This window comes from Alexandromys fortis, unplaced genomic scaffold, assembly GCF_014885135.2.
Source record: "Alexandromys fortis isolate MF-2015 unplaced genomic scaffold, M_Fortis_MF-2015_v1.1 scaffold_6, whole genome shotgun sequence".
In the NCBI taxonomy this organism is placed as follows: domain Eukaryota; kingdom Metazoa; phylum Chordata; class Mammalia; order Rodentia; family Cricetidae; genus Alexandromys; species Alexandromys fortis.
Genome location: NW_026067902.1, coordinates 6,749,146 through 6,769,649, shown reverse-complemented (window position 1 = coordinate 6,769,649; position 20,504 = coordinate 6,749,146). Strand labels below are relative to the sequence as shown.

The following is a 20,504-nucleotide window of genomic DNA, read 5'->3' as shown; positions in this document are numbered from 1 at the left end:
TCTTTGATTGGCTACGCTTCGTCCCGCCCTCCCGTTCTCGTGCCTTCCTTAAGCGTCATAGACGCGCCAAAAAAGAACTCTGGAGTAACCTGGAGTTTAGCTTGTGGTGTTGGACTCGGGCTTTACCCGCCTTGCGTCTCGCGTTCCGGTGCTCGGCGACCCTGGCACCCGGGCTGCTCTGGAACCTGAGTGTCCGCGTAGCCCTGCGTGCGCGTGCGCACCGCCTAGGCCCGGTCGCTGGCTGGGAGGACTCGGGGACTCCGGCAATTAGGACGACGGGACGCGAATGAAGTCAGGGACTGCGGGTGGCTTACTTCCCTAAATATATGTTGGACTTGCCACCGTTCCCCCGTATGTTATCCTATTGGGTCGATGTGGAACGTGGTGTTGTGATGGGATGTCTCATCTTGAGGGTCCTGAAGGCTTGTGTTTTTGTCTCAGTGTTATTACAAACAAGCTTAATTTTTATTAGTTTGCTTCTTTGCGAACCTTTTAGCTATTAACTAAACCCTTTCGAGATTAGAATAGGCTCCTTTAATGGATTTCACCGCAGTTTATGAATATATCATTAGTACTTTTTAGCAGTGGAATAGGCATTTTTAAGTGGATTTTTATTATCCTTTAGAACAGTTTAGGACAGCTTGCCACAGAAAATAATACAACAAAGACTGAACTACGATATAGCCCTAGAATCTTAGAGGTGGGGATTATGCTTGCCTAATAATAGTCTCAAACACTGCAGACAGGTTCAAGTTACCCTCTTTATTTCACTCTTGGTGGTTCTTTGAAAACTGCTGCTGAGTAAACGGCTGTAGTGTACCTTAAGTCGTGATGGGTATTAAATTCTTGAGGCCAGGCGGTGGTGGCGCACACCTTTAATCCCAGCACTTGGGAGGCAGAGGCAGGCGGATCTCTGTGAGTTCGAGGCCAACCTGGTCTACAAGAGCTAGTTCCAGGACAGGCTCCAAAGCCAGAGAGAAACCCTGTCTCGAAAAACAAACAAATTCTTAAATAATTACACAAGACGTAAGCTTTCTACTGTGGCATGAAATTTTGCAAGCCTATGTGCAAGTTCTCAAACACAATACTTAATGTATTTCCTCCTTTTACTACATTAATACATTTTTAGGAGTGCTGTTGACCTTTAGAAGACATGAGTGGTGCATATAGAGGAAGAGGTTTTGGACGGGGAAGATTCCAAAGCTGGAAGAGAGGAAGAGGTGGCGGGCGCTTCTCAGGAAGCTGGAGAGAAAGAGAGGACAGAGCTGACCCGAGTAAAGCCACAGGAAAGCACACTTCTGGTAAGTGCGTTCTCGTGAAAGCAACAACTCAAGGGCCAGGAAATGGTGGAGTGGGAAAGAGTGCCTGCCACTATGCCTGGTGACCCTCAGGGCCCTAGGAACCCACATGATGGAAGGAGAGAACTGACTCCTGCAAGCCATCATGTGACCTCCACATGTGCACATTGGCATGTGTTGGCCCACACGGACAACACACACATGCATAAACAAGTGTTAAAAGAAAACAATTCATGCCTAGAAGACAGCAGGATATTATTTTTATTGAACTGTCCAGTTTAGACTCTATTAATAGACCCTGGGAGGAGGGACTAGGAGTGAAAACAGTGCTTTGTTTTTTACTAACATCATGTTCTGCTTTTTCAGAACAGACTTCACAGCCTTTAAGTCTACAGTCAACGTTGGATCAGTTTATACCGTATAAGGGCTGGAAGCTTTATTTCTCTGAAGGTAGAGTTAAAGAGCTTAAACGTACCAGGAGTTAGATATCCATTTCTGGATGCTACCGTGATTCAGTTGGCTGTCTGATAACATGCCTTCTACTCTCCCAAACATTTGTTAGGAGTGTTGTTTTTATGCATGTATCAGGAAAACAAACTGGTGAGTGTCTCAAAGAAGGATTTAATACAAAGAATTAGATGTGTATGTGGAAGACTCAAAAAGCAGAAAGGGAACACTGAGGTAGCCGCCTGGAAAGCAGTGATTTCCAGACACAGCAGTCTGATCCCTGTGGCTGAGGGAGAACAAACATCTAGACATTCCAAGGCTGCCAGAAGTTGGGAGTTCAAAGGTGGAGGAACAGTAGAGATGTCGCTTTAATCTCAGGGCACCCTCCAAGGCTGTGCTTTAGGACTTAGGAAGGCACCCTGCTTTGTGCTCAGAACACAGATGAATGAAGCTGGTTGAGCCCAGCAACTAAGGACTCATCAGATGTTGGTTGGATCCTGGAGCTTGGAACTATAGTTGTTCTGTGCAGTAGGAGAGATACTGAAAAGAACTGGAACAAGAGGCTGGTGAGGTGGCTCAGAAGTTAAGCATACTTATTATTCTTCTGGAGGGTCTGAACTTGGGTTCCAGAAGAAAGTTCGCTCTGAAACCTCCTTTTGGCCTCTGCAGACACCTGCACATGTAACATACTTAACGCAGACACACATATGCATAAAAATAAATCTTAAAAGAATGAATAAAAACAAGAATAGTTTATTTCATACTTCTTGCCGCCTTACAGTGTCTCCAGTTGGCTAAACCTAAAGGTTGTCTGGGAACTTGGGCAGAGATGTCAGTGTCCCAACAAGAAACAGAGTAATAGGCTTGAAACCAAGAGTTAGATGCCACTTCAAGTCTGTGTAGAGAAGAATACCATCTACTATCAGACATTTTTGTGAACTGTGGAGATGTTGTTGTTCTTCCTTCTTTATGGTATCTACATGCTTGTTATATCTTTTATGAAATGTGTTTTTTGTTCTTTTTATTTAAAGCTGTGGATTTTTTTTGTTTGTTTCTGTTTTTCGAGACAAGGTTTCTCTGTGTAGCTTTGGATCCTGTCCTGGAACTAGCTCTTGTAGACCAGGCTGGCCTCAAACTCTGCCTATTTCTGCCTCCTGATTAAAGGCGTACGCCACCACCACCCAGCTAGAGCTGTGTGTTTTTCCTCCCTAGTATACTATATTGCTGTGGTCAAGGATCCTGTCTTTGTGACTTTCAGTATTCATTCTGTGAATGAATTCTTCTTTCCTTCCCTATTAACTTGATAGATGTGTTTCACAGACAATCTTTTAATTCCTTTATGATACATTAACCACCAACATTTTTATTATTGTCCTAGTAGTTAGCTCAGTGACCTTTAGATTACTAAAGATGGGACTTAAGAGATACCTTGCTTGAAGTTGACCAGCTCTATTTCACTAGACTGAAGCAGCATTATAGTTTTGAGATTACAGTTAAGCATTGGTCTGTGATCTGTCTTCAGTCCTCAGAAATAATTTGAAAGGTGGCAGTCTGAACAAGTAGAATTTACTTTGCAAAGATAGTGATTATGTTTAGCTCCGTTCATGTGTATGGCTTTACATTTATTATAATGACTAGTTTAAGCTTATTGTATGAGATATTTTGAATTGATATACTCAAGACTCAGTAGAAAGTTTCTCAGATGTTTGGACTTTTATAGATATTTCAGGTTATTCAGATGTCATTTTCTTTTTAGAATCTCAAGTATTCATATCAGTATTCAGATATAATCACAATACAAAGTAAGTAAGGGGGGAAATTTGTGGTGTTTCTAGGGATCTGTCTCAGGAAAATATACATGCTTCTGTGTTTGATTATTGGTGTTAATGCTGTATTTGTTGGATTAGTTTACAGTGATAACTCTCCTTTTATTGAGAAGATTCAAGCTTTTGAGAAATTTTTCACAAGGCATATTGACCTTTATGATAAGGTAAGTGCTTTCTACAACAACACTGACAGTCTGTCTGTCTTTAAGTGACAGCTAACTGGACATTGTATTTGAGGTGCTAGTGAGTGTGACGCTGGAGTTGGGTGGGTGTCACTTAGATCCAGCAGTGTGGGCCTAGGCGAATTATGTTCTCTCTACGTAAGCTTTCTCGTCCTTAGAGATACTACTATAAATAGAAACTTTAAAAGTTCGTTAAGTGTGTACATGAAAATATTTGCAATTTTACAGCTATGTAAGAAAGCTTAGAACTACCACTGTGTTGACTATTCCATGCTTTCTCAAAGTGCATACTAAATAATTATGATAGTTGACTTGCAAAAAAGCAATTTTTATATTTAAGATTTAATCTTTTATAGGATGAAATAGAAAGAAAGGGAAGCATTTTGGTGGACTTTAAAGAGCTGACAAAAGATGATGAAATAACTAACTTGATACCAGATATAGAAAATGCATTAAGAGATACCCCTGAGAAAACCTTGGCGTGTATGGGTATGGCAATACATCAGGTAAATTTAGCCAATGTTTTAAATGGAGATACCATAATGTCAGTACTTTTTTAAAAGGTACTTAGCTTTTACTAACAGAAGTTGGTTAGAATTTAAGGATTGCGGACTTCCCCTAGGAGATAACAAATTCAGCCTATATACAATTTCCTTGAATCAGCTTAATTTTACTCAAGATATAGAAGTTATGATTTCTTTTTGAGGAGATGTCTGATTTAATATGAAATATAAAACAAGCATGGTGTCAGGAATTTGGAGCACAAGGACTGACCTCAAATGTGAGTTCCTTAAGCATCAGGAAAATCGCTTCTTCGAGGGTCCCATGCGTAGACTGAAAGTGACAGTTGTTCTGTGCTTGTATCAGTTTTCCTCAGGGACAGACGACACAGCACCTGAAAGCACCCACCGAAGTGCTTCCAGGTAAAGGGAAGCAGATCCCAGGAAAGGCACAGATTAGTGCTGGGTGCCTTCAGAGGTGGGGTAGAATGGGGAAAGCTCAAGGGAAGATGTGGGCTTAGGATAGGTCTTAAATGAATACGTAGAATCTGGACACTGCAGGGGAGGTCAGGCCATCCAGGTGCACCGCTGAACACCCTGCACTGGGAACCCTGCCTCTTGCCTTCAGACTCATCCAGTCCATTATTTCCCTAGCCAGGCAGCTGTGCCATCTCCTTACTCATCTAACATGCTCTTAAGCACAATTCCTTTCCATCCTTCCTGCTCTGGCTCACGCTGAGGCATGCCCTACAGAATGTTATTTTATGTGTATGAGTGCTTTGCCCACATGTATGTGTGACTAGTGCCCAAAGACGTCAGAAGAAGGCATGGGTCCTCTAGAACTGGACTTGGGCCACCATGCAGGTGCTGGGAACTGAACCTCAGTCCTTTGCAAGAACAGCGAGTGTTTTTAACTGCTGAACCATCTTGCCAGCCCCCAATGTAAGGACTTTTAATGTTAGGTTTATTTGGGACAAAAGGTAGGGATGCTGAAGTTTTCTGGTACAGGTACAAGAAGATCCCAAATGAAATAATATACTGCAAAATAGTCATAATCGGTTACCAGTCTCTTAACTGACTATTACAGTACTGTTTATTTATTTATTTTTTTTCTGAGTTCTTCATGAACTTTGGGTTCTCTCTGAGAGTTCTGCTTAAAGAGTATTGTTTTTCAATTTTTGACTAAGGTATTAACCAAGGACCTTGAACGGCATGCAGCTGAGTTACAAGCTCAAGAGGGATTGTCTAATGATGGGGAAACCATGGTAAATGTGCCACATATTTTTGCAAGGTAAGAAACTTGATGCTATTTTTTTCTCAATAACTTTTGATTGTTGTAAAACAAATGGATTTCATTGTGAAACATTTATGCATACATATATCGTGACTTTTTATTTTCCTCCCATCCCTCACTGGCCTCACTTATTTCCCCTCTCAGCCTTTGACTGGATCCCTTCCTCTCCTTAAATAGTCCTTGCTTCTGTTTTCATGGCACAGAGATTCTGTTACCCTCTCTTGTTTACCCCTCCTATCTCCCTTCAGACTTGTTCCCCCACTTCTATGACCCTTTCTACGTTCATGTGTGTGCCTATAAATCTATAAATCTGTACTTCATCTATGAGAACAAGCATGCAGTGTATATTTCTGAGTTTTGCATATTTCACTTAATGTAATCATCTCTGATTCTATCCATTTTTATAAGTGTTATAATTTCATTCTTTTTTACAATTTAATAAAATTGTGTTATGTACCACATTTTCCCTATGTATTTATCTATTACAGCTATCAAGACTAGTTCATTATCTTGGCTCTTGTGAGTAGTACAGCAGTAAATGTGAGTGTACTCACTTAGAATCCTTAAGGTTTATACCCAGTAGTGGTATAGCCGAGTCATATAATAATTCTGTTTTCCATTTCTTAGGGTTACTGATTTTTTTCAGTTTACATTTCCTCAGCAGTGTAGGAAAGATCCTGACAATGTTTCTTACCATTTTTTTTTCTTAATGATAGTAGTTTTTACTGACTGAGATGAAATCTCAAAGCAGTTTTATCTTGCTTTTCCATGGTGCCTAACTGACAGTGAAATTCTACAAATATCTGTTGGTCATTTGTATTTTTTCCCTTGTGAACTATATTCAGTGTATTCTTTCTTGCTCACATGTTTTTGTGTAGTGAAAAGTATTTAAGAACAAGAACCTTGGGTTGGTGAGATGGCTCAGTGGGTAAAAGATGCTGCCACTGAGCCTGATGACCTGAGCTCAGTCCCTGGAACCTGTATAGTGGAAGGACAGAGCCAACTCCCACAGGTTGTCCTCTGAGCACCACGTGTACGCCATAGTACACTCATGTGTGACCTTGTACACACTAATCGGTAAATGCTGAAAGAAAAGGAAAGGAAAAAAAAAGCCAAAAACAGAACGAGAACCTCCGTTTATATAAACAAGGAAACCAATGTTCCTTGCATATTTAGTACCATAACCAAATGACCTACTGAGGATTATTCTAACACATCATGATAAAAGTTCATACTTTTCTACCCCAGTAAGCTGATTTCCTGACCTGAAAACTTTTGTAAAGGTTGTTTTTTGAACCTGTTAAGACTACTATATAAATGTGATTATTTGTGAAGTATACTTAACTAAATTCTTAGAATTATATTAGACACAGGGGAGTAAATATTCTCTACTTCATCATTTCCAGAGTTTTTAAATTCTTTAAACTTCAGGGTTTTGTTTTTCTCTTCCAAAAATTTATAGGAGATATTTTGTAGCAGCTCTTTAAAAAGAAGTTAGGCCAGGAGTGGTGGTGCACACCTTTAATCCAAGATCCGAGAAGCAGAGACAGGCAGATATCTGAGTTCAAGGCCTGTCTCTGTAGGGAGTCTTTCTCTGTCCCTCCAGCCTGCTCCCAAATAACCACATAGAGACTTCTTATTAAATTATGAAAGTTTGGCTGATAGCTTAGAACTTGTTTCTCACTAGCTCTTATAACTTAAATTAACCCATTTTTATTAATCTATGTGCTGCCCTGAGACTTGTTTACCTCATTTAATATTGTCCATCCTGTTTTCATATTTCTTCTGTGTCTCCTGGCATCTTCACCCTTCTTCCTAGCATCTTCTGTGCCTGGAAATTAGCTATTGACCATTCAGCTCTTTATTAAACCAACCAGAGTGACACTTCTTCACAGTGTACAAAATGTCTCAAAACAGCAACAAAACTAAGCATAAAACACACACACACACACACACACACAGAGAGAGAGAGAGAGAGAGAGAGAGAGAGAGAGAGAGAAACATGAAAAACGTTAGAAACTCTAGAGTCACTTTATCTATAGAATTTTCCTTTTGAAATTATTTTTCCTTTCTTTGTTCTTTTGTTTGTTTTGTTTTGTTGGTTTGGGTTTTTTGTTTTTGTTTTTCTTTTTTTAAAGATTTTATTTATTATGTATACAATACAGTGTTCTGCCTCCATGTATGACTGCATGCCAGAAGAGGGCACCAGATCTCATTGTAGATGATTGTTAGCCACCATGTGGTTGCTGGGAATTGAACTCAGGACCTCTGGAAGAACAGTCAGCGTCCTTAACCTCTGAGCTATCTTTACAGCCCTGTTTTTTTTTTTTGTTTTTTGTTTTTTGTTTTTCAAAACAGGGTTTCTTTCTTAGCCCTGGCTGTCCTGTAACTCACTTTGTAGACCAGGCTGGCCTTGGACTCAGAGATTTGTTTGCCTCTGACTCCTGGGTTCTGGTATTAAAGGCGTACACTCCACAGTGGCTTCCTTTTTTTTTTTTTTCATTAATTCTTTCCTTCCCGCTTTTTCCCTAGATGGCAATATATGAGATTAGCAATTTTTATTTTTTTTTTTTTTTTTTTTTTTTTAAACATTCTTTTTATTATTATTATTTCTTATGTATACAACATCCTGCCTCCATGTATGCCCACACGCCAGAACTCAGTACAGATGGTTGTGAACCACCATGTGGTTGCTGGGAATTGAACTCAGGACCTCTGGAAGAGTAGCCAGTGCTCTTAACCACTGAGCCATCTCTCCAGCCCCCAGCAATTTTTATTTTTAATAAAATTTAGCTCATGTGAAATTTCTGGGATAAATTCTACAGCTGCTCCCAAAGGAACCTGTGAAAATACAACTCTTTCTGTTCATCATAAGTTTATAGATAGGCACATTCTTGCTTTATTTTTAGAGTGTACAACTATGAGCCCTTAACACACCTCAAGAGCATCCGAGCAAACTGCTATGGGAAGTACATCTCTGTAAGAGGGACTGTGGTTCGAGTCGGTAACATCAAGCCTCTCTGCACCAAGATGGCTTTCCGTTGTGCTGCATGTGGAGAGATCCAGAGCTTCCCTCTTCCCGATGGGAAGTACAATCTTCCTACAAAGGTGATGTGTTCCTTAACCAACTTTACTTTCTGTCTCTAAGAAGGCACATCCATTTACAGAAAACCTTTCCCAGAGTCTTTGATCAGAGCTGTTGCAGAGCAAATGGCCTTATACTTAGAACTCAAAACCACAAGACTCTTATTTCTCATGACTTCTTGGTTTAGAAGGCGGGAAGAACTCCCACCTGGGTAATTCTGCCTCTGTGTCCCCGTGGTGTTCCAGCCCATGATGGCTGGAACTGGTAGAGGTGCACCTTCCTTATGGGCTGCTTTTGGCTTTTCACACACGTGATGGCAGTTGAGAGCTTGTAGTCTGCTCTTGGCTGCTGACAGCTGCTGTGGAGAGAACAGTTGGTAGGCAGAATGCTGCCTTCCATATGCCGGCCTTGGAAATCATGCACCATGACTTCTGTCACAGACGGGCAGATTCCAGGAGGGGAAACTGACTCCCGCTCCTGATCAGGGAGTTAGTTACACTGTTCCTATCTGCTACAGTGCCTTAGGTTTATAAACGCACCTGGAGCTTCAGACACACAAGTGACTTAGGAAAACTTGAACACATCCTGCATATACAGTGAGAATCACTTGTCAAGTGAATATACCACACAATGCAAAGGGGCTAGAGGAGACCTGAGGGTTAAAACGAAGGTTCTTAATAAAGACTTTCCAGAAGAAGAAGATTGGGTCAAAGCATGTAGACTGAAGGAGAAGGGGCAGGCAAGGAGCCTAAGACTGGGAGAGTTCCTGGGCTTAGAGAAAGGAATAAGTATACAGTCGGGAGGTGAGGTGGGAGCTTTGGCTACTCATAGCAAAAAGGAAGTACAGGCAATGAGAAAGGTCAGCTAGAAAAGGGCCAAGAAGGATATCTGAGGATTATAACAGGAAGTGGGTAAGATTGTAACTTAGTTACTGTAAGATGTGATTATGGCTTACCAGAGTCCGTGTGAATCTCCTGTTGCAGTGTCCTGTGCCTGCCTGTCGAGGGAAGTCCTTTGCTCCTCTGCGCAGCTCTCCGCTCACAGTTACAGTGGACTGGCAGTTGATCAAGTAAGCACTCAGAACATAAAGTAAAAGAGTTGTTGTTCTGCCGAGGAAGTCTATGGTTTTATTATATATATCATGGCATCTGATCTACAAACAGTGCTTATTTGATGAGACTTTTAAAATGCTAATTATCTCTTTGACATTGATTGGTTACTGGATTCTAGAAAGGATACAACTATTAACATCCCATTGCTACTGAGAAGTGGTTCATCTTGTACTTAAATGTCGTGACTCATTTCATACTCCATGATCGGCTGTGATAATATTGAAGTTTTAGATAATCATCTAAAAGTGGGCTATTTTATGATAGGTGCTCATTTTCTGTTCAACATTTTATGCCATTTACTATTGGTTTATTTTACTTTATTTGTTTTGCAAGTAAGGCATTGGTTTTTTGTTTTGCAAAGAAGGTTTATTTTTATTTATGTGTAGTATGTCTACATGAATGTGTGCCATGAATGTGTTAGTGCCTGTAGAGGTCAGAAGAGGACATGAGAGGCCAGAAGATTGGCATGGGATTGAACCCCCAAGCTGTAGTTACAGGCAGCTCATGAGTGTTGGGAACTGAACATGGGTCCTTTAGTAGAGCAGTAAGTGCTCTTAACCGTGCAGCCATCTCTCCAGCCTCCTCGTTTACGTAGTTTTCATCTAGTCATTCCAGCTTTGATTTTATGTCCATGACAGCTCCTTAAGTCTACGTAGTTTTTGTCTTCCCTGCTGTTAGTGGGGCGCCTGATGCTGTCGGACTCTCATTCCCTTTAGGGTGCTGAACTCCCCCTCTTTGTAATCTCTTTATTTGTGCACTTATGAAATGGTGAAGGATACCTAGTTATCTTCATGCCCCTTGATACTTTTTGTCCCTGAGTTATCTTCTCTTTGGACTTCAGTCATGTGTGTCCCTATCATCACCCATTGCCTTGTGTCTGCCCCACCTTTTCATTTCTCGCTTGCTTTCCAAATTAAGTTGGTGGTGGTGTTCCATTTCTAGAAACCTTTGCTTTTTATGTTGCTGTCATTGTATCGAGACTAACTTTGTAGCCCATAACCTGTACCCACAATTCTCTTAGCCTCTCGAGCACTGGAGTTACAGACATGCACCACCCTGACTTACCCTGGTGATTTTAATTTTCTGATTTCCCTCTGTTCCCATCTCAAAACACTTTTTATTTTGTTCTTTGGACATACTCTTAGATTCCTGTTTTTTTAATTTTCTCTTCCTGAACCTCTACCATTTCAGAGATGAGGTGAGAAATTGTTTGCAGAGGTGGGGTCTTCTTTTCTGCTCTCTGTGGGTTGGAGTTCTTCCTCTTCAGGTCTTCTTCCCAAGTAAGACAGTTTTGAGTGTTCTTGTATTGGTTAGAGCTCCTAAAATGCTGAACTGAGGAGGTTTTATTCTGGAGTTGAGGTAGCTGTGTGGACATCTTAGCGCCCTCTTAGAAGGAATTTGCCCATTCCTATAGGATAGTGTTCTTGCTCCTGATGGTAAATTCTTGTTCTTTCCCTACTTGATTGCCAACTCCTTCCAAAGAAATTCTAAAAACTTATTTTTGTACTGTCTGTTGCTGCCTGCCCCCAACTTTGAGAACCTCTTGGGGCTCTGCTGAGACCCTGGGTTGCTGCTTCTCTATCCCCTGATGAGTTTAGTCTGTGCATTCTGGACAGCATTGTGCTTCATCCATCACTATTTCACTGTCTGCTCTTTTCAGAAGTTTCACTAATACCTCATTTGTTACTGCCACATTTGCATGCTCCAAACTTGCCTTCACTTCTTTGGTGACTCTTATTTGTTGGATTCTTGAGGGATGCTAGGTGAAATGAATACATATATGTTCATTCTGCCATCCTCAACTGGGAACTGTTAAAGTGATTTTTGAAATACCATTGAGCTCCTTAAAAACCAGTTTGCCTTCTAGAGCAGCAGAACAGTCACTGTACCGAAGAAACAGCTGAAGGGAAGATGTATTCTAACTGGAAACTGTTGAATGCCTTAGGATACAGGAGCTGATGTCTGATGCACAGAGAGAAGCAGGGCGGATCCCTCGAACAATCGAATGCGAACTCGTTCATGATCTTGTAGATAGTTGTGTCCCAGGAGATACAGTGACGATTACTGGAATTGTCAAAGTCTCAAATACCGAAGAAGGTATGTTGTAACTTTCTTCATGACTGTCTCTCAACAGTGATATATTAGCTTTTTTTTTTTTATCTATAAGATACTTCTGCATCTCAAATAATTTAGGAATTCTTTTTTTCTATGTAAAATGAAGTGTTCTAGTCCTCAGGAAGCTGAGGTAGAAGGGTTGTCACAGTTTGAGGTTCCTCTTGAGGCCTTGTCTCTAAAAAGCCTCAAGTGAATAGTAAATAAAGTTACTCAGTCATAAATCTTGTTGAACACTCTGTCAAGTTCTTGTATGGGAAATGAAAACAGTACATTTAATGTTTTGAATTTACAGGTTCTCGGAATAAGAACGATAAGTGCATGTTCCTTTTGTACATCGAGGCAAATTCTGTTAGCAACAGCAAAGGACAGAAATCTCAGACTGCAGAGGACGGATGTCAGCATGGGACACTGATGGAGTTCTCACTTAAAGACCTCTATGCCATCCAAGAGATTCAGGCCGAAGAGAACCTGCTGAAGCTCATTGTCAAGTATGTCTTAGTGACCCGAGGCTTTGCCACAGATGTGCATGGCAGTATGCTCTTGGTTACTTGTCAGAGAAACTAGTCAGAATGCGCAACAAACGAGTCCGTAGAGCACGTGTAGGCCGCTATTTGTTATTTCATGGTAGGGGTGTTTATACTTAGACCTTTTTAGGAAAAATGATGCCTAGCTTAAATGATGACTGTCTCACACAGAAGTTTCCTGTGTAGTTATTAGTTAGTAATGTACTTGTCTTACTTGATATAGTATGCTTTTGGCATTCTGACAATTTGAGGGTAATTTTGAAGAAATGAGGAAAATCAAGAAGGAAGAAGACTCGGAGTACATTCTATAAAAAATTGATCAAGGTTTCTGGCTCCAGAATTGAGTCTTTTCTTTCTGTTTTTTTTCATATGTCAGTTTGCCAACTGAGGAAAGTCTTGAGTTACTTAAGTTCTTGTCTTTAAATGTGTGAGTTTCCCACCACATAGCCACCCTGACCTACTCTGGGAAAGCTAGTGCTGTGATAGGATCAGCATGTGTGAGCTACAGAGGGGTCGTCTGGGCAGGCAGGCAGGTAGGCAGGCAGACGCCAGGAACAGCCACGTGGAGCTCAGGCAGCTGTCACTCCTCACCGGCTGTAAGTGAAGCAGCCTCTTAGTGGCCCGTCTTCGGCACTGCTCACCAGTTTGCCTCTTTCTCTATCTTCATGTTTGTGATTTCATCATCCAAACTGAAGTTTTTTAAAGAATTATCTTTCACTTTATTAATCTAGCAGATTAATATTAATAGATGTAGGCACACTGTTTTTCCATCCTGGACCTTTAGTTTATTGGCCAGTACTAGATAAGAAATGGACTGTGAGAGGACAGAGAAGAGAGAATTAGAATTGTCAGTACACAGCAGTTATGCTTCAGTTTAGATGCCTTTGGAGGCAACGGTTTGGCTAAATGTCATTTATTTGGGAGAGGAGCTCAGAAGCAACAGCAAGGCAGGGGTAGTACAGAGAAGGGATGGCAGCCGGGCCTGGTGCCCTAACAAGAGTGCCTCCTGGGGACCTGGATTTGAGGAACAGCCCAGCACTTCTGTTCTGCTCTTTGTCTACTGACGATGCTTCTCTGGCCGTAGAAAAGTCACAGGCACAGGTGCTTGGTAGGAAGCTGGTGGCAGTTAGACTGGGACATGGTAAACATTAGTTTCAAGGGACACCAGGTTCTGTTTATTAAAACAGAAGGAAGATTCACACTTTACTCCTGGCTACTACCCTGGCCATTTTTATTTGTTCCTTACTTACTAAATGGACACATGCAAATACTGTCTGTGTGTGTGTGCGCGCGCGCGCGCGAGCACACACATTATGTTGACGTCAGGTATGTTCCTTGTGTTTATTGCTAAGCATCTTATGTTTTGAGCCAGTCTCTCAGTGAATCTGGAGCTTAGAGATTGGCTAAGCTGGACAGTGAGCACCAGGGATCCGTCTATCTCTACCTCCCCAGTGCTAGGATTACAGCTTCCCACTATATCTGTGGGGTTTTTTTTTTTGGAGGGCGGGGGTTGTTGCTGTTGTTTTTTTACAGGGCTTCTCTGTGTAGCCTTGACTGTCCTGGAACTCACTCTGTAGATCATACTGATCTTAAACTCAAGAGATACCCCTGCCTCTACTTCCAGAGTGCTGGGATTAAAGGCGTGTGCTCCACCATCTGGCTTATACTTGTTTTTTTTTTTTTTGTTTTTTTTTTTTAACATGGTATACCTGTGCAGCAAGAACTCTGTAGGTTGAATCACTTTCCAGCCCTTGTAGGTCTGTTTCCTTATATTCACATTTTAATCTGACCCTTCTGAATTGAACTGAAAAGAAATGAAATTCTATACTATCTTCAAATACTAATATTTGTACTGAGCTTAGTTATTAGTGTCCTCTTTTCAGTGACTTAACTACACAGATTAAAGATGTCTGTTCAAATAAAACAAGAAAGCTGGAATGTGGAAAACCTGATAATAGTTCATTTTAAGTGTTAATTCTGTCAGATCAGTTGTGTTAAGATGTTTTTCAAGTACTCCCTCAGAGAAGCATGGGTTTTAAAGCATCCTTCTCTTTATAGATTAAATAAAGTTTACTGTAAAAATAAAATTTGTGGGATTGAGGAGATGTAAAATTTACTCCCTTTTTGGATACTAAGTAAAGAAAATTAAGCCAATTGTAAAGTAGACCTTCTAATGGACCTATGAAATTTAAGTTAGAATTTATAAATTGTCTTCTATTTTTCAGCTCACTTTGTCCTGTCATATTTGGTCATGAAGTAAGTATATTACTTAACCTTCATTCAAAAAGCATATCAAGTTATCAATATTAATACTAAAAAGTAATTAGATTCTCTTACCAGTTATTAATATTTTGAGTCATCATTCTCTATAAGTTGATTATGTTTGAGGCAAATAATAGCCCTCGGGAGCTGCCAGCAGCTACTGGGAATGCACCCCTGTGACACACGGACAAAGTAATTAGACACCAGGTTAAAGTCGGCACCACAGGTGCTTCTTACTTGGGAATGGGTTCTTGACGTGCAGAGTTGTTCTTAGCAGTGTCTAAGATACCACTGATTTATATACTTTCAGTCTTTGTTTTTAATTGTTGTGTTATAGAAGTTTATTTGTAGATGTTTTTACTTTTGAAATAGGCTTTTGCTGTGTTGCCCCACATAGCCTTCCTGTGTCGGTATCTCTAAGCTCTGGGATTGCTGACATGCCTGGCTTTGTTTCTTGACTTCATTGTAAAGAAATAAAGTTCAGTTCATTATCCTGGCTGGTAGCATAGATTAGGGATAGAGCTTCTGACTAATTAGGTACCAAGCCTTGCCCTCCATCAGCACTGTGAAGAGAAAATAATCTCCAGACAGACAAGTCATACTGTAACCATGCAGGAATGCCTCCTGCTAGTCATCTTGATGGTTCTCTTTTTTGTTCCCTCCTTCTACACGAGCTTGTTAAAGCAGGTTTGACGTTAGCGCTCTTTGGCGGTAGCCAGAAGTACGCAGATGACAAAAACAGGATTCCTATTCGAGGAGACCCACATATCCTGATTGTTGGAGATCCAGGCTTGGGGAAGAGTCAGATGCTGCAGGTATTAATTATTTAGTATTTTGCCTTCTGCTTATATAATGTATGAATAATTGACAGGTGACATTTCTCAACAAATGGCATTTGGGGTTGCAGAGGATCTAGTTTGTCTGGGGGTATAGAGGAACTGGAGTTTGTATGAGTAATATGTATTATGTATGTGGCTCTATTTTCACATCAGGCTAGTCTTCTGCCACACAGACCACATAGGCATCCTGGTCTCTGGCGATATTAACTATGATGAAATGCTATTTTTCTTAGACCGTTATTGCACCTAGTAATGCTTTGCTAATCTCTTGTGATGTGACTACAGCGATGAACAGAACAGAGAAGGAAGTAAAGCTGGTCATGTGTTCTCTCCTTACAAGTGTATAGGCATCTTGCTAGGGCTTCAGAATATTCTGGTAAAGGTAAGGGATCGATATCTGTGTACATTGCCACCGTTTCTCTGAATCCAAAGCAAAACAGCTTTTCTCACCAGTCAGTTGTTAGCCACCAAGGAAGATTCTGTCTCTGTCAGCCAGAGCCTGATGGTGTGTTCCTCTTGGGTTCGTGATGGCTCTAGAAGGTATTTTGTTGGAAGCTCGTAGTTTTCCCAGAGTGGTGCCCAGCAGTGTCCTTCTTAAGGATGTCCACAAACCCCCTCCTTGCAGTCACTCCTGTGCTGATGAATCTTTGTCTAGCAGTTGAGCGCTGGTTGTGTATCACAGTTGTCTTTGAAACTCTTTGAGGATAGTATAGGCAGCCTGAAGCTAGTACTTGTCCACATGTAGTGCCCCAAGGTGATCCTGGTGTGCAGACAGGATTACTTTGATCTTGCCATTGCATCTTCATCCCACCACCCTTCACACGTGCCATCTTTATTCCCTATGGTTGAATAGTAAACCTGTCTTTTTCATTCCTTTAAAACTTTACATCCTTGTTTGGGTCTCTGGCCAGAAGAACGTACTTTAATCTGTTCTGAACCCTTGCAACAGCCTGATAGCAAGGCAAGGGTTACTAGTTATAGTAAGAGTGAAAACAGAGGCTGAAGAGATGGTTAGCTGATTAAAAGCAATTGGCACTCTTGTAGAGGACCTGAATTTGGTTCCCAGTACCCACATAGCAGATCACAGCTATCTGTGTTTCCAGTTCCAGAGGATATGACGCTCTCTTCTGGCCTCCCCAGGCACTGCACACATGTGGTACACTTAATACATTCACGTACTACACCAATATACACACACACACCCCAAAACAATAAAAAGCAACTTTAAAAAGCTATAATATTAGAGGCCATGTTTTAGAACAGCACTACTGGGAAGCACTTAGCATTTATATTCCTACTTTCTTCTGACCACTTAGTAAACCACCCCACTCTCAGATCATGGTGAGACTTCTCAAAACAGACTAACAAAGAGGCCTGCGAGTGTAGCTCAGTTGATAGAATGCTTGTCACACAAAGGACAGCTGTGGTTGTGTACCCTTGTAAAACCAGCACTCCAGGGTCATCCTCTGTACCACATAGTGACTCTGAAGAGGACAGCCTCAGCTATGTGAGACCCTATCTTGGGGAGAAACAAGTGGCTCAGCAGTTGAGAACATTTGCTGCTATTCCAGAGGACCCAAGTTTGGTTCCCAGTACCCTTGTCAGGTGACTCAGAATCACCTGTAATTCCATCTCCAGGAAACCAGTACCCTCTTCCTGGCTTCTATAGGCACCAGTGCATTTGTGGTGCATACACAGAAATATCCATCAGGGCTGGAGAGATGGCTCAGCCATTAAAGGGTAGGCTCACAGCCAAAATATAAGAAATATCCATCAAAAAAAATTCAGGGATAGAGCCCTTACTTAGCATGTACAACATTACCAGGGTTTGAACCGTTGACTGTGGTCAGTGATTCCTTTTTAACTCTGTGTGTGCGTGTGCCTGTCTGCCTGCCTGTGTGTTACTGTGTGGAGGCAGCCAGGTGTCTTCAATCACTCTGCACATTACTCTTTGAGATGGGGTCTCTCACTGAACTTTGGAGCTTTTCATTTTGAGTAGAATGTATGGCCAGCAAGTCCCTAGGATCTGCGTGTTTCCACTCCTGAAGCTCTGGGATTCTAAACGTTACAGCGCTTTGACTGGCTTTTACAAGGGAGCTGGGGATCTGGACGTAGGTTCTCATGCTGCATGGCAACAAAGATGAGCCAGTTTTTCCATCCCTCTGAATGATTCTTTTAACCCTTTTGTTTTTAATAGGCAGCATGCAATGTGGCGCCCCGTGGTGTGTATGTCTGTGGAAATACCACCACCAGCTCTGGTCTGACTGTAACTCTTTCAAAAGACAGTTCCTCTGGAGATTTTGCTTTGGAAGCTGGTGCTCTGGTACTTGGTGACCAAGGTGAGAGACAAAAGGGATTAATAGTTCTGGGCTTAAAAACTTCCTTCAGATGAGCAGTGGTGATGCACGCCTTTAACGTTGGCACTCGGGAGGCAGAGGGAGGCGGATCTCTGTGAGCTTGTGAGCAGTCTGGTCTACAGAGTGAGTTCCAGGATAACCAGGACTGTTATACAGAGAAACCCTGTCTCAAAAAACGATAAAAACAAACAAACAAAACAAAAAACCCTCCAAAACAAAACAAAAACTTTACCTCTTAGGATAGTGGGCTTGCTGTGTAAATGGGATTACCTCCAGTCTCTGTCACCTAAGTGCTGGAATTAGAGGCACATGCACCACCTCTGGTGTACTTTCTTCATTTCGATAAATTTACTGTAGTTTGAGAGCCATTTAGACAGCACTGTCCTAACCAGTAGATTGACAGTGAGTGTTAAATAATTGAACATACAGTACTATCATTTTTATTTCTGTTACACAATTGAAACTGGTTTGTTTTCAGAATCTTACAGCAAATATATGTTGTAATTAAATAATCAGATAAAACATGGACGGTTTCTACACCTCCCACCTGATATCCCTGTCACATCTGTGATCATTTCTGTAGAGTTCTGTGGTAAGTTCCTTATGGAGTGGATTGAATTAGCCTGTAGACGGCCTTGTTTTCATTGCTTAGTGTGTATGTGTACAGTGAGTACCCAGTGAGAGCCTTACTGTTACTTAGCTCAAAATTGTTCTAATTACCTTGAAACAGGAAAGAGACGGATGCCGTCTTGTGTTCTAGAAGAACTTAGAGCTGTGACGTAAATAGTCTCTCCGTCTCAGCCTTCTTCTGCGGCAGAGCCTGTTCTCATCGGCATGACTGCCTTTCCCTTCCAGAGCGGGTATCACCACGTTTCCAGTTGTCTGCCTCTTACTGGCCAGATAAATTCACAAGGGGAGGGCGATGTTATCTCTGGTGCTGTTCTGCATGCGTGGAGCGTGCCACTGGTGTACAGCTAGTAATCAGCAAGTACCTGCTGAAGCAGGTGGTCGTCGGGTGCTTGTCAGAGTCACAGTGCTTTCCCTGAGGTCTCAGCTGAAGGAAGTAGTCATGTAAGGGTAGTTAGCTGTCAGACTGCCAGGCTACTTCTTAGAAGGCGGGGTGATTAGAGGGTTAGGTGTACAACCACTAATGAAGTGTAAGATGTGAAATGTTAGTTCCATGTTTTGCATATATTTAGATTAACTAAACACTGTGAGGCTAACTAGCACAGTTAGGTAGGAAGGAATTTTACAAATACCAACAGGACTGAGTTCTAGCAACAAACAGGATCCTGCTAAAATCTTTACAAAGGCTGTGAGGTAAAAAGGAAATATAAAGCTTTTAAAAAATAGTCTTTCTAGTTAGATGGTAGTGGTGCGCACCTTTAACCCCAGCACTCAGGAGGTGTAGGCAGGCAGATCTCTGTGAGTTCAAGGTCAACATGGTGTACAGGGCAAGTTCCAGGACAGGCTCCAAAACCACACAGAGAAACCTTGTCTTGAAAAAGGAGGGGAGGGGAGAAGAGGGGAGGAGAGGAGAGGAAAAAGGAAGAAAGAAGGGTATTTTCCTTCAGCATCTGATGAAATGACCAGAAGAGGTTTACGTATTAAATTTTGTGACTTAATGTTCGTACTCACACAAGCTGAAGAGTTGAGGGTGGTTCTAGTTCATGGTTTTCACCATGGGCTGGGACTGGAGAGATGGCTCAGCAATTAAGAACACTTGTTCTCTCAGGGGAGGACCTGGGCTCATTTCCCAGCACCCACACGATGCCTCATAACTATCTGTAACTCCAGTTCCAGGGGATTTGACACCCTCTTAGCTCCTTCGGTGCCAGGCACACTTGTGGTACACTTAATATACATACAGGCAAAATACTCATACACATAAAATAAGAAAAAACAAATAAAAAAAAGATCCCAGGGATGAGAACATGCCTGTGATCCTAGCCGTCAGGAAACTGAGGAGGAGCCATGATTCTAAGGCTATCTGATGAGACCTTTAAAATCAACCGACATTCCGGGCAGTGGTGGTGCACGCCTTTAATCCCAGCACTGGGAGGCAGAGGCAGGCGGATCTCTGTGAGTTGGAAGACCAGCCTGGTCTACAAGAGCTAGTTCCAGGATAGGCTCCAAAGCTACAGAGAAACTGTGTCTCAAAAAACCAACCGATAGAGACCTCAAGAACAATGGCAACGGGTTTTTGATTCTACTGGACCTATTGGTTTCGTGGGAGCCTAGGCAGTTTCGTGGATGCTCACCTTACTAGACCTGGACGGAGGAGGGTTTTCCTTGGACTTCCCACGTGACGGAGAGCCCTGATTGCTCTTTGGGCTGACGAAAGAGGGGGACTTGATTGGGGGAGGGGGAGGGAAAGGGGAGGCGGCGGTGGGGGAGAGACAGAAATATTTAATAAATAAATGAAAAATAAAATAAAATAAAATAAAAAAAAAAAAAAACAACAACCGATACCAGGGGACAGCAGACTTCAGTCCATAGGTAGAGCCCTATATAAAGCTAAAACTTTTAAAAATATAGTTATAAAGAATTGTACAGAAAAACCAACCAACCAACCAAATGAACAAAAAAAAAAAAAAAACAACCATAAGTGTATGTAAACTATGGCCTCCTAAACCTAAGATACTTATGGATCCTTTCAGAAA

The 20,504-nt window shown here is 41.6% G+C and overlaps 1 protein-coding gene across 3 annotated transcripts in view; it reads left to right on the top strand.

The window, feature by feature from the left end:
* The first annotated feature begins 52 nt into the window (after positions 1 to 52).
* The window catches only part of Mcm8 (minichromosome maintenance 8 homologous recombination repair factor), a 31,928-nt gene continuing 11,476 nt past the window's right edge, over positions 53 to 20,504 (top strand). Inside the window, exons 1-13 of one of the 3 annotated variants that reach the window (XM_050132933.1) lie at positions 53 to 351; positions 1,130 to 1,301; positions 1,665 to 1,748; positions 3,653 to 3,735; positions 4,110 to 4,259; positions 5,441 to 5,544; positions 8,457 to 8,655; positions 9,616 to 9,701; positions 11,690 to 11,841; positions 12,152 to 12,347; positions 14,609 to 14,639; positions 15,320 to 15,460; positions 17,682 to 17,823. In XM_050132933.1, the coding sequence (XP_049988890.1) occupies positions 1,154 to 1,301; positions 1,665 to 1,748; positions 3,653 to 3,735; positions 4,110 to 4,259; positions 5,441 to 5,544; positions 8,457 to 8,655; positions 9,616 to 9,701; positions 11,690 to 11,841; positions 12,152 to 12,347; positions 14,609 to 14,639; positions 15,320 to 15,460; positions 17,682 to 17,823 (1,516 nt within the window). In that variant the 5' untranslated portion in view covers positions 53 to 351; positions 1,130 to 1,153. Of the gene's footprint in view, positions 352 to 1,129; positions 1,302 to 1,664; positions 1,749 to 1,773; positions 1,899 to 3,652; positions 3,736 to 4,109; positions 4,260 to 5,440; positions 5,545 to 8,456; positions 8,656 to 9,615; positions 9,702 to 11,689; positions 11,842 to 12,151; positions 12,348 to 14,608; positions 14,640 to 15,319; positions 15,461 to 17,681; positions 17,824 to 20,504 lie in introns of those variants that run through there. The other 2 variants (XM_050132940.1, XM_050132950.1) reach the window with 2 other exon arrangements.